At 33.4% G+C, this 13,814-nt stretch overlaps 1 protein-coding gene across 1 annotated transcript; it reads right to left on the bottom strand.

The window, feature by feature from the left end:
* Nucleotides 1-1,430: 1,430 nt before the first annotated feature.
* On the bottom strand, nt 1,431-8,882 carry LOC21405645 (protein BREVIS RADIX). Its single transcript, XM_024174813.1, has 7 exons — nt 8,545-8,882; nt 8,154-8,269; nt 6,988-7,122; nt 3,279-3,682; nt 2,780-2,909; nt 2,082-2,461; nt 1,431-1,537 (listed from the first exon to the last, which is right to left on the bottom strand). The coding sequence occupies exons 3-7, from the start codon at nt 7,096-7,098 to the stop codon at nt 1,459-1,461; spliced, it is 1,104 nt and encodes a 367-aa protein (XP_024030581.1). The 5' UTR covers nt 7,099-7,122; nt 8,154-8,269; nt 8,545-8,882; the 3' UTR covers nt 1,431-1,458.
* Between the last annotated feature and the right edge of the window lie 4,932 nt (nt 8,883-13,814).

Here is a 13,814-nt window from a genome sequence, read left to right as displayed (position 1 = left end):
GACTCGACACTTGGACGGCCAAGATTTGAGGACGAAGTTCGATCCCAACAAGAATCATCATGGTAGATCTCGATTATTTTGAAAATATTCTGTCCACTGAAATGCGCCACCATCATAAGTTTGTAATGGATTATTGTTCTTTTCTATTGGATTATTGTTCTTCTTTGGTCTTGACTCTTGAGGTTGTGTATCAACATTAACTAACGACTGCATCGTCCAATGTTACACTATGATGCTCAATTCCAACTTTCATGTTCTAACAAATGTGCACTACTACTACTAAAATTAATTGTTAAATGCCTCAAATTGAAAGGTAGCTGAAATATAAATGGATCACACTCTATTCTTTATCTTAAGAGATATTTGATGCGTTCGCCTTCTTCCCATAGATTTCAGTAAAGGTATATTCTCTCTCTCTCTCTCTGTTTTTTTTTTTTTTTTGTCCCTTTTTTTAAACTTCACTAGCACGTTTGCTTGCATTGGAATTTGGAAAGTTTGCCACTACGATTTTTTTTTTTTTTTTGCTGATTAATTTTCACTCTTCATAATTTATTTAGGCTTGTTCTTTTAGAATTTAATTTGAATATAATTCTTGAATTAAATTTGAGTTATAACTTGAGTTGAAGTTAGAACTTGAATAAAATTAAATAAAATTGAAATTTAAAAGAACGTGAACTTAAATAAAGTTGAAACTTGAATTGTCTTTTTTTAAATTTTTTAGACAAAAGAACATGCCCTTAGTTATTCGTTTGTTTTTACTGATGATGAAGTAAAACTAGAAAACAAATATTAATTATAATGCCCTTTCGTCCAAATATACAATCATATATACGCGTGTATCAGAAAATTAGCAAAAAAACGAAATAGAAGAAAGAGAAGAGAAAGCTCTAATACAACCGCAAATGCTTCCAATTTCATTTTCTCAAACTATATCTGTATTACAGACTACCGCTAATAAGCAAAACAACAGGCCAAAAATCTGATGGTGCGTAAAAGACCGAAGTCCCAGAGAAGGGGAAAAGAGGCCAAAAATAAAAAAATATATATTTTAGTGATTGGTGAAAATATGTAATAATAATATTAATAACAAAGACAGAAATTAAGACAAAACCGGACACATCAAGACATCTCATGTGAATGGGGCCCCAAAAAAACAAATGTTGTCATGAGCCATCACCCTCATATATATAAGAATTAAAAAGAAAACCATAACTTGTAATGTTAGACCAAAGAATGTAAAATTCAACTTCTATCACTGGTGATGGTGAGTCTCAGTTCTCTGTTAAGTTTCAACTTGTAACACAGAAAGATTCACGTTCCAGCATTTTGAGACATCTAAATGCGTCTTAGATTTTTTTTTTTTTTTTTTTTTTTTTTTTTTTTTAAATTCGTCTTATTTTTTTTTTTTTTTTTTTTTTTTTTTTTGTGTGTTGATCATTCTCATTGTGTGACAAAAATTTATAGGTATTGGGCTTGTATTCTTTCTCTGTTTGCTTCCCACCATAACTTTGCATGCACCTCCCCGAATTTTTCGCGGCTAAGCAAATAAGGAAGAAAAAAGAAAAGAGTTAGTTATGACAAAATTGACAAGAGCAATAAGACATTTTGATAATCATTAGTAGGTTCATTTTGAAGTTGCACCGAGTGAGCTATTCTGTTAATTCATAATAAGAAGACGTATAGAACCTTTCAACGAGACTGTGCTTTTTTAACTCTCTTAAAATGGAATATTATTCTAAACGTATATGCCATGGTTCCCTCATAACCTAAGGCCAAACCGTCAAAGGCCATGTTTTGATAGGAGGGAAAGATGGCCGAAAGGAGATGGCTGGGTGGATTATGGGATGCATGACTAATTGGTACGAGGGATTTAGGGAGAGAAGGGTTGGACCACAATTTTGATCCATCCAAGATTACGAGGGTTGGACAAGAGAACTCGCACCAAACACAATAATTGAAAGTCATCCCCCTCTTCTCGATTTTTCTCACCTAGGCTATTACGTAACCTTACTCCTTATTTTCTTTCCATCCTACCAAACATAGCCCAAATATCATGTTATTAAAAAATAACACTTCATTACCTGAACCGGACACGCCGGAGCTCCCTAGTGCCATCGGTTAGCTGTCTAATGGTAATGTACACTCCAGGTTCATCTTGTTCAACCCACTCTGTCTCCAGGTCACTGGCATTGCTCACTGAAATCGAAGCCTCGTCACGAGATGAGGTTGTCGTCCGTGATGCATCTAGAGATGACGTCTCTCCTTTGTGGCCACCCATCACATAACCACTTGACCCAGCATTGTAGTGATGACCACCACCACCATGATCGTAAGGGTCAGGTGGGAAATGCTGTCTACTTCCAGGGGGTTTATAGTGGCTCCTTGGTGTCCAATCTTTGTTCAAAGATGGAGCCATAGGACTTTCCCTAGCAGATCCCATCCTCGAGTAAGAAGAATCTCTCTGCAATTGAGTACAAGTATCTCTTAATAACAATAATCTGAATCAGTTATTTAGTATTGTAATAAAAATATAAAACTTTTCACATTGAGCCAGTTATAAATGCTCATGCTCATCGCTATTTAAGCGCATCTAGTACTTGAGATAGTGAAACCTATCGTAAACTAGTTTATGTTTATTCTAAGAGGTCTGCATGATGGAAGTGTACAATTATAGTGATGAAGCCCAGAATTTTGATTTCGATAAAAACTTTACTAAACTTATTATAGGAGCACCAATTGGTATTAAGAAGCTACTCAAGTAAGAAAATTTGAGGTTTACCTCATCCTCAGATCTTGATGGAGTCTGAAGAGCTTGCCGATTGAATCTCTGGACGTTGTACAGCTCCATGATTCGGTCATAATTCTCACCCCACCATCTCTGAGCTTGCCACTTGTCAAACATCTCACGGCTTGCAAATCGAAATGTCATGTCAGCATGCGCTTTGATTTTTTTGTTATAATTTAATACAGATTTAACAACTAAAAACTCAAATGCCAATGTCACAACTTTGTTTGAATTCCCAGTCAAAAAGCTTAATATCGCTTTAACATAGGACCCAATGCACTACATAAGAGCAAAACATTGGTTCACGCTGATTCTCTATACGGGCTTCGTTCTGAAGAGGGCCATTTACAAAGGGAACTTTATCCGTCCAAAGACTCAGAAAAGTTTAGCTTACTGTAATTTGGGGTGATTGGACTTCTGTATTATGGTTTGTAGCAATTACAGTTAATGGCCTATATTTCAATTATTATATGCTTAATAATTCTCTCAATACCTGAATCGAATTCGTTTTAGATCATTTCCCCCATTTGGAAGAGACACGAAAGTAATGTGCACCCCCGGCTCCACCTGTGCCATCCACTCCTTGGGTTCATCCTCGTTCTCTAACACCACATCACAAGACTGAGCCGACACAGACACTCCTCTAGGAGTTTGGTCACCGCTCAATAACCCCGTAAATCTCGAGTCTGGTCTTGTAGATGGGTGATGACTAGAGCTAGTAAAGTCCCAAGCAGGTGTAGAACTTGAGCTTGCACCTCCTACATAGGGATAAGGACCCCCTTCTGAAGCAGTATCAAAGTCTGGATAAGGTCTCTGCCCTCTTCTATAGCTACTTGACCCTGTGCAAGGCTTGCATTGCTTATAAGCACCGGACACTTTCAATGCCATATCCTTGATCTGCACAAAGTTGGAAAGCAAGGTTGATAGGAAGTCCCATAAAGCTAAGCAGGTACTACATTTTCATATTTAAGCACATAATTTCATTGAAGCTTTTAGCACTCGGTGTAATTATATGTGATTAATCTTCATTATGAGAGCATTAACTATGGTCCATTTAGCCTTTTCTCTTTGAGATTCCTATGTGGACACTAGTACATTAAGGCTAAATTGGGATTGTATGGATGCAACTGCCAAGCTCTGTTACTTGGTAAGCCTTGAATATTTCGGGGAAATGATAATATAAGTTAATTAATTGATCTAAAGCACCAGGACATATAACTAACAGTGGAAAAGATACAAGAGTTATGTAATGCATATACGAACATATATACATAAATAACAAAAAAAAAAAAAGAGGAAAAAGTATGTTGCAAGTAAATTTTCAGGTGAGATTGACGTATGAACAGGGTGAGACAACTCAAAATACAGAATTGTTCGAAAAGCAGCGTCAAACAAATGAGTCGAATTCAGTTGATCTAAGGGGCTGCATTGCTGGACAGTTTTGTGCAAATTCTTCACAACTGAATTGAATTTACACAATTAAACAAATTCTTGAACTTGATATAGAAAGTTCATCACAGGAACTTTTTCACATTCTACAAGATAAGATTAAGGCCTATAAGGTTAGTGTCACAGATATATTCTACATGTCCCCTGAGATGCTCAGATGTGTGGTCCTTGTTGCATTGGGAGCACGTCTAAATGTCCTTAAAATGTACATACTTTCTCCAGAAAATTCCTGCTATTCAACATGCTATTGTTGCTTAAGACTAAATCCGACTGAACAATTTTCAACTTTGGGGCCCAAAAAAAGAGAAAAGGGTGAAGTACAGATTTCAAGTGTCAGATATAAGTCTGTTTTTAAAATGATTTTTCACATTCTTAAATGTCACATTAATTATGTTGTGTCATGTCGAAATAGTTGCAAGCCTAATGGGGTTCACGTAATGTGGACAAAATCACATGCATACATAAATAAATGGGTCATGATGTTTTACTAGAGCATATATTGCCTTGATTTGGCCCATGTTCCATTGTTTTCAAACATAAATAATTGTCAAAAACGAGCAAAGGCGCCAGTTTTAATTTGGGAGAGTGACTTCTAACCATGGCCACTATGCAGTAATATTAAAACAAAAAAAAAGTAAAAAAATAAATAATAATAAAAAAGATCCTGGTTACTAAAAGAACGTGCAATTTCAACTTTTAACTACTGAGACGTAACAAAAACTACAGAGTGGTTCAGCATAAAAACGCCAAAGGAAGGGGACCTTGTCCACCTTATAGGAAGCAAAGCAAGCCTGAAAACTATTTTGCAGGTGCAAAGAGACAGAGTAAAAGTCTGAGAATCTAACAAAATAATATCTGAAATGGGCTTACACACAAGAGACCGACCGGTTCAGATTTTGGGCTGTGAACTTTTATATATTTTATATATATAATATACTAAAAATGATGGAGATTTGAAATAGTGAAACTGAAAGGACAAAAATTCAATGGTGGGTCGCACAAAAGGACATTTACTTGGCTGTCTACATCTAGTAAGCTGACTTGTCTTTTTTGCGAGAGACCCTCCACTGCTTACTTATTGTGGAATATGTTCTAGCAACGTCATCAATTCAATTCAAGCAATACATATTCTAGGAAGCCATTTGACTGAGCCCCAATAGTCCATATTTATGCAACTTGCACTTTTTTTTCTACTAGTATCAAAATGGACAACTAATTATGAGTCCACAGAATGGAAGATCTAAAAAACACAGCAATTTTCTTACAATAATATAGCCAATATGATGTCGTTTTGTACCATTGACGACATGTCCCACCCACGAGCAATTTAGTTGGACAAAGGCTTAAAAGACTGGGCAAAATCTTTAAGTCTGATAATCGTCCAGTCTGGTAAATGTATTTCTTTTTATTCGTGTGTAACATTGTTTATATATGTATGAATTGTATTTTTTAAATGTTAAACATTAGAGAATCAAGTGTTATACATACGAAAATTAATATTATGAGATAATTATTTTCAAACTGATCGGTTATTAGACCCAGACTGATCGGCTATTTGTCAGAGTGATATTTATCCTCATCACTTATAAAAACACAAGTCTTGTTAAATTGATTTCCACCTACTCACTTGGCAGGACTATTTTTTATAGGTAGTAGGATAAATAAAAGTGCTCTTTCTTAAAATACAGCTATGGTCCGTCTTGTGTGCCATTTCCCAAGTGCATTATTTATCGTTCCCCTTGATGAGTAATATTCAAGGACAGTCTAGTAGAGTCTAGCCCAGGCACATTAGTACACTCGTATTACGGCGCCGTAGCCCTATAGGGATGTGGAATAGAGGAAAAACTACAGGGTTTAAGGCAAAAGAAACCCATCTTTTAACTGGTCACTACATATACAACGTTTTGCATCTAATAGCTAGACTGGACAATATGCGTGCACATTTATTGTTTTTTTTTTTCCCTATAATATAATAAAGAAATGGGTTTTCATTTTTTGTGGTTTCCACACAAGACAATCACTATACTAGCACCCTAGAACTTTAAATTTCATTCAATACTTCACAACCAACTTGTGCGCCATTATTGTGTAATCTTTTCTTTCAATCAGACAGTGTAGCTCAAATGCTTTGGCAGACAATAACATCTATTTTTGTCTGAGTAATTGCTTCCCAAATTAATCAAAGATTAATAAAATAATTACCAAAAAAATCAAAGATCAATAGAATAGTCAGAGAAATGCTGCGTGTACTCGCAAGCGTTTCGAGAGTACAAATTTAAATTGCAAGTTTTGTGGGGTCCAAGTGAGACCCGCAGTAGGCCCCACATGACCGAATGTCCAGATTATGCTTTATCCGAATATAATTATGTGTCAAAAATAAAAAATCAAACTTTAAAAAAAAATAAAGTGAGTCAACGGAAATGTGAAACAAACCCCCCAACGTTAGTGTACATGAGCATCAAGACTAATGGTGCGGTTTGTCACACATGCAAACAGTTAATTCAGACATAAATGTTCCCAAATATAATTAATTAAAAAAAAACTACTCTCGGAGCAAACAACATAATATAATATTAAACGTGAAAGATGCCAAAGATGGTCCCCACCATATCAGACCCGCTACTCGACTTATGATTTTGTTTGTTTTCTCAAAGATGGAAAAAGAAACTGAAAAAGCAAAAATTGTAGGTGAAGCAATTTAGACAGAGGATAAAGATAGAGAGAGAGAGAGTGAAGGGTGCAGGATTACGAACCTGCGCCGTCAGGCTTTTGACGGCTTCTTTTGTACTTGGGGTGCCGCTACCACGCGCTCCTCCTCCTTCGTCTTCCCCATCGTCTGCCTTACATGCTATGCATGTAAACATCTTTCCTCGTTTACGTTAATACCCCTAAACGCATCACATAATTACGATTAAACCACTGAAATCAAAAGTTTTTTTTTCTTTTTTTTTTTTTCCTTTTCCTCATTGGTCAAAAGGAAAAATATTTGAGTTGATTAGTATGTTTGGATATATCAGAGGCAGATTGTATGCATGGGATGATCACCATATCATATGTTTTACAATTTTTCTCTTTCCAAGAAAGTTATCTTTGTCTACTAAGATGGAGACGCCAAAAGACTATAATACCCCCCACTGAAAAGAGAATCTTGTGGGGATGATTTGGACCATTGGAACGGGGAATTGGAACATTCTCCGCATAGTATGGCTTCATGGAGCACTTATCCAATAAAATTCCAAAAAAAAGAAACAAAATAAAAAACAAATTGCAAGTAAAAAAATCTACTGCTGACCCCACAAATATTAAATGGTAATAATAGAATTTGATTGCTCAAGATGTTTGGTAAGAGAAAATTCGGGAAGAGAAACTAGACAAGTATTTTGCTGATTTTCAATTTTTTGTGTTTCCTCATATTCTCCAGGCCGGAAACACAAATGGGTCCAGAGAAAAGAGAAAAGCGAAAAAGGAAAAGAGCTCGGGATCAGAGTAAGACTGAACCCAAAAGAAAAGAGAAGAAAAGAAAAGAAAAGAAAAAATAAATAAAAATAATGAGTCTATTATTGAAAGAAGAGATCAAACAAAACAAAACAAAACCCCAACAAATGGTGGTCATGGCATTTGAAAGTGGTCGTATTAGAACAACTGGGATGAGTCATGTGCCTTTGCTTTAATGTACAAAAAATTGAAAAAAAAAAAAAAAGCCCACAAACATAAAATAAAAGAATCACAACACAATCCTCTCTGGCCGAAGTTTCTGACAAACCCCATTGAACCAAACAAAAAAAAATATCAACCAAAGAAATTCTTTCACTGTAAACAAAGAATATAAGAAGATAAGAGACGCATTTAACAATACTAATAATAACAATAATTATTAACATAATTATTTTGGAAACATTATGATTGAAGAACGACTTACTCAATATCCCAACTGTTGTTTGATTATATTGCCGTTTTTGCCCTCAGCTACTCACCAAGTAGCCAGTGCTTTGAGCGACTCTTTTCCACTCCCTTCTTCGCTTCCTATTATTCAACCTGCAAAATCACGAACCAAAGACAGATTTATTTTAAGAAACAGATTATTAATTGTCAATATATATAGGTATTTATTTTTAGAAAAAATAAATTGTTGATATTATTGAGAGATAGTAGAAACAGAGAATGTTGTAGTACTGGTACGAAAACGGAATCCGATCCAATGAGACCAAACGTTTCAAAAACAGAGCCAAAAAGATAAAGTGAGGCTCTGTTTGGTAGCCGAGAAAGTAGATAGGAAAACGAAATTGTAGCTCTTGCCTTCATGATTTTACCTTGATGGAAATGAAAATCGGCTGTGTAAAAGCTCAGAAGCTCATTAATGCGCGCCTGATTTTTTGAATTTTATCGAGAACAGTATTTTTTTTCCCCATTCTCTGATCTTTTTCCTTTTCTTTCTCTCCGACCAAACAGAGGCAAAATCTTCGCAGCAAAACAGAAATAATTGCCAAAATGATTAGGCTCTCTCCATTGAAAAATCCCTTCGATTTCGCTCCAAGAAATAAAAAAAGTCAAACGCGAAATCCACAAAACCGAAATGCCAGCGATGTACTATGATTGCTATTATTATTATTTTCCGAGATTTTGCTGAGAAAGGATGGGAAAATTTTTGACGTCGAGAAAATGGAGGTTTGAAATGAAATCGGAAAAAGAAAATTACAGACAAGAGGAGACAAGCGAATCAGTAGAGAGGGGTATTTATATAGAGGAGGAGGCTGGGATTAACAGGCGTGAGGTTGCGCCGTTATGTTTGACGGAAAATTGGATTTGGTAATGGGAAGAGAGGACATGAGGGTCCACATGTCTAGGTGATGTAATGGAAGGGGGTCTCTTACGTGTGTGGGAAGTTGTACACGTGGCATCTTTTGATTGGGTCTCATGTGAACGCAAACTGGAGAATGATTTTTAGATTTTTTCTTTTTTTGTCCAGCTATTTATCTCGCAGAACTTGTTCTTTTAAATTAACGAGAGCTACTGTTTTTTTTAAGCGTTAATAAATTTTCAACAGTCTGATTTGTGATTCTTCTAATTTTGTGTTATATATTGCGACTTTTTAACGTAGATATTCACAAATAAGACCTTTCAAATCTTAATTTAATGGTTCAAGCATCACTACCAGTGGTTAAAAAGAATTGATCAATATATTTATAAAAGAAAAAAAGAAAACAAAGGTTATATCATAAAAGTTCCTCTCTTTTTTTAATAATAATATATATCTCATACTCCTTCAAGAAGAAGGAAAAAAAAACTTACTCATACGATTTGAATTAGTTGGTGCTTACAAAATAAGTGTAACAATGTTAAAAAAAAAAACATACTAAAACAAATAAAAGATAAGACGACGGTTAAAAATTATCGTCAAAAGATACAATGATGATTTAAAAACTGACATCGTATCAAGAATCATTAAATGTTTAAGAGATACGACACCGGTTTTTAGCCGTCGTCTAATACGCGCGTGAGACATCACAAAAATTTAAAAATGCACATTGGACGACGATTTTAAAAAAAAAAATCATCTTCTAATGTCAGTTTTTAATAATGTTTTTTTTAAAAATCGTCATCTAATGTGTAATTTTTAATGACGATTTTTTAAAAAATTATCATTAAAAAATTAAAAAATTGATATTTTTGCCGAAACTAATTTTTTGCTCAAAAAAATTATTTCTTTGAATGTTATCACAAGTCATTAAACAACACTAATGAAAAAATTAAAAACAACATGTTACAAATTCAACTTCTCATACATAATCAATATATATGTAACACAAATATTTCAAAACCAAAAGTCTCTACGAAATCTAAAAGCAAAAATACCTAATTAATTCAAAGAAAACTCTAAATGCAAACAAACAAACAAAAACTCAAAGAAAAGAAATTTTAAAAGATTAACAAAGTACTCATTTCGATGACCGTGGTGTAGTGACGGATATAGATGCAAGGTTACAACGGCCAATGACATATGAGCATGATTGTGAGGCTCTTAGAGGTAGCGGCCAAGTTGAGGGAGTGAGGAGTACGTATAGTAATATGAGTGAGGAGTGTAGAAGAGATAACATTTGAGAGAAAAAAATGAAGTGTTGGGAGGAGAGTTAGAGAGAGAGTAGGGTGTGAGGAAGAGAGAGAGAGAGAGTTTTGGAGGGATTGAGAGATTTGAGATAGCAAACTTAAAGTTTGTAAAAGAATGCTTGAAGTTATAGATGAGATATCAAAACTTTAAAAAACTTTTGAAAAAATTTGCAGAAAGAAGTTGGCCTTTTTTTAAAACTTTTTTTTTTACATTAGACAACGGTTTTTAAACCTCCGTTTAATGTGCGCGTATGTTTTTCGTGTTCGTACCGCGTTTTTTTAGCCTATGCGACAACAATTTCCTAAAAATATCGTTAAATAGACATCGTCTAATCTCCTTTGTAGTGTCATTTTCTTATGCAATATGTACCTCGCTTGATTTGAATTCTATTGTAATGATTAAGGACACTTGAGGTAATTTTGCATTAAGGCATTCTTAGTACGGAATCCTCTATAATTATTTATGTGTACTGAGATTTAAATTAGATGGTATTTATAAAATGAATGTATTATTATCGTTATAAAAAGACATTTAATATCGGTCTCATGCAAATAATTATATATCGTTGGATTAAAATCCTACTGTCACGATTATGGCACTTTAAGCCTACAAATAGGGTATTTTTACATGGTAGAATTCCTTTATTAAAGTATCCATTAAAACTGTACCATATAAATGTTTTTAATTGACGAGTGATTATTTGGTTATCATCTATCTAACCTTGGACTGTTATTAAAATCCCGCTGAGGCGGTTGAATCTGAGATTTTAAGCTTTGGGTAATTTACTCTATTTGCTAACCTAACCAACGTCATTGTTGGCATTTGAATTTTTGTTTTAAATTGTTGTTGGGGGAAAAAACGGAAAAGGAAAAATGAAAACTTCTTTTTTGAGGGGGAAAGAAATTTATTGCGGTAATTAAATACATTGATACAAAATTGCATTTTTGTTTTCTTTTTTTTTTTTAAATGCATTTTCTTTTGTTGAGTAATAGAGTTTAATGCGCATTTTATATCCTAAGACATTTTAGCCAAATCCCAATGTACATTACCTACTCTCCCATGGCTCAGATAGAACATTTTTCGAATAAAAAGAAAGAAAAAGGAATGGTGCTCGGCACCCTCTGATAATACCTGCGATAACTATATGCGTCTATGTCTACATATAATGGTGTGTTTCATTACTTAATTTTCTTAGTAGTTCCAATATTACTTTTGTATCTGTTATGGAAATCCAATGAAAATTAGTGAAAAAAGAAAGAAAGGAAGTCAAACCATATGTATTTATATTAATACTTTTTTTTATCTCAAGCCAAATGTCTAAGGTGTCTATTAAAAAAAAAAAAAAGACCAGTTTTTTTAAAAAAATAAATAAAGAAAGAATAGTAAAGAAGCCAATTGACTTTCAAGTTTTACCCTAAACAAATTCTTGTTTAATTTATTTTTCTTCTTTAAAAGAAAAGGTGAGAATTTTTTTTTTTTTTTTTTTTTTTGCCTTAAAGGAGTATAATTTAAGCAGATCAAGATTACAAAAACTTCCAAATTTACCAAACTCTAACTAATAATTGGGGATCTTGTCTTAATTATGACCTTATAATAAGGTGCGCTAGAACATATTAGCTCATTGACAATGTGAAGGTCATTGACATTTCTCTCACCACAACTCTCATGCTCTTAATTGATTATATGTATTTCAGTTATCTACTACACAAAATAATAAAATTAACTTAATTAAGTTCTCCATGAGAATTCTGTTCTTATCAACGATAGACCTAAGAGGTTGGAGTACTTTTACTACCAAATATATGTAACTTCTTTTATGCATTTTTCCTTTTTTTTTCCCTTTTTTAGATACGTGCATCAATTTTATTTGTTTCTAATTATCTTCATGTGCATTAATTTGGTTTGTAATATAAGCTGGTCTTAATCTGTGAGACATTTTATTCCATAGGGCATAAAGTGATTAATGATGCCCTACAAAAGAGGGCACCAATGAAGGAAAATTTAGATGAATGTTTCTTTTGCCAAGGGGACATGAAGATTTATGTCGTTTCTTAAAAAATGTATGAACTTTTGTTCTTAATTTTTCTCAATATATAAAAATTGATTAAGAAAGGCAAAATTTTAGGAGAATGACACAAAACTAATTAAAGAGGTAAGTTAAAAAGAGCATTGAGGTGTAAGATTCCTTAGAAAATCATAACTGTAAGTATATTAATCGTACCTATTTTCTGTATATATTACTTCTCTTCTCTCAACGTCTTTTTTTCTTTTCTTTTTCCAAACCAAAAAAAAAAAAAAGTAAAGAAAATGAATAGATTTATGTGCCTTTTCTCATCTTAAGTACTTGTGAGTTTTGAAGATGTCTGATTTGAATCTCAAAGATCATAAAAGGGAGAGCACGAATTTGAATTTACTTCACTTTACATGATGATTAATTTTCTTTTTAGGCAATTGAATAATTTGTGCTGAGCTTTAAGCAATCAAGAAAGGTTTCTGCATGTTTCCGGACCAAGAAAGAAAAAGGGAAAATTTTTTTATTAGAAATTAAATCAAACCATTTAAATAAAGGACTACATATATGCACGTAGGGGTGGCAATTCGTGTCACGTGTCGTGTTTGTGTCGTATTTTGATCATTTTTTTTAAATTTACAGTCAACCCGAACACGACCCGTGACACGAAATTTTTTAAAAACCGCAACACGAACACGACACGACCACTTTATGAGTTGACACGACACAACCCGAAAATGACCCAAGACATGAAATTGACCCGTGAATCCGAAATTAACACGAAAATTGTATACTTTTATTTAGTTTTTTACATATTAGAAATAACTTAAAATTCATAACACACTAAATTACAATAACATCCATTGAAATTAAGCAAATAATAATATAAGATTTTGAGTATAACTATCATGATATCACAAGTTCATAATAAAATTTAAAATATGAAATGAAAAATATATGTATTTTTTAGTTTTTTACGAGTTTCGTGTCGTGTTCGAGTTAGGCAGGTCCAACCCGAAATTAACATGTGTTTTTTGTGTCAATTTCAGGTCGACCCGATTCTGACCCGAACCTCTTTTTTCTCAACCCTAACCCACAAAATTCGTGTCGTTTTTGAGTCGTGTCATCGTGTCGTAACCCATATTGACAAACAAAAATTTTATAGCAAGAATACATATATACAAATAACTATATAAAACTACATATCACATCATATTGACAATAATTTATGTGAAGTTGATATGCACATAACGATTCCCAACTTCTTTTACTTTTATTTAGTAGTTCTTCTCTCATTAGCAAGCTAGATTTCTAGAAATAATAATAATAATAATAATAATAATAATGATGATGATGATGATGATGATGATAATAATAATAATGATGATGATGATGATGATGATGATAATAATAATAATGATGATGATGATGATGATGATGATAATAATAATAATGATGATGAT

This window comes from Morus notabilis, unplaced genomic scaffold (assembly GCF_000414095.1).
Source record: "Morus notabilis unplaced genomic scaffold, ASM41409v2 Scaffold15, whole genome shotgun sequence".
NCBI lineage: Eukaryota > Viridiplantae > Streptophyta > Magnoliopsida > Rosales > Moraceae > Morus > Morus notabilis.
Note: the sequence above shows the minus strand (reverse complement) of the source record. Positions and strands in the feature narration are given on the sequence as shown.

Bases quoted from the DNA above. Each gene is read 5' to 3' on its own strand.
- LOC21405645 (XM_024174813.1), bottom strand. From the start codon at position 7,098: ATGTTTACATGCATAGCATGTAAGGCAGACGATGGGGAAGACGAAGGA. The intron at 2,910-3,278 runs GTATTGAGAGAA...TCGATTTGCAAG, and splicing joins CTAAAACGAATTCGATTCAG to CCGTGAGATGTTTGACAAGT. The intron at 2,462-2,779 runs GTAAACCTCAAA...ACTCAATTGCAG, and splicing joins CATCAAGATCTGAGGATGAG to AGAGATTCTTCTTACTCGAG.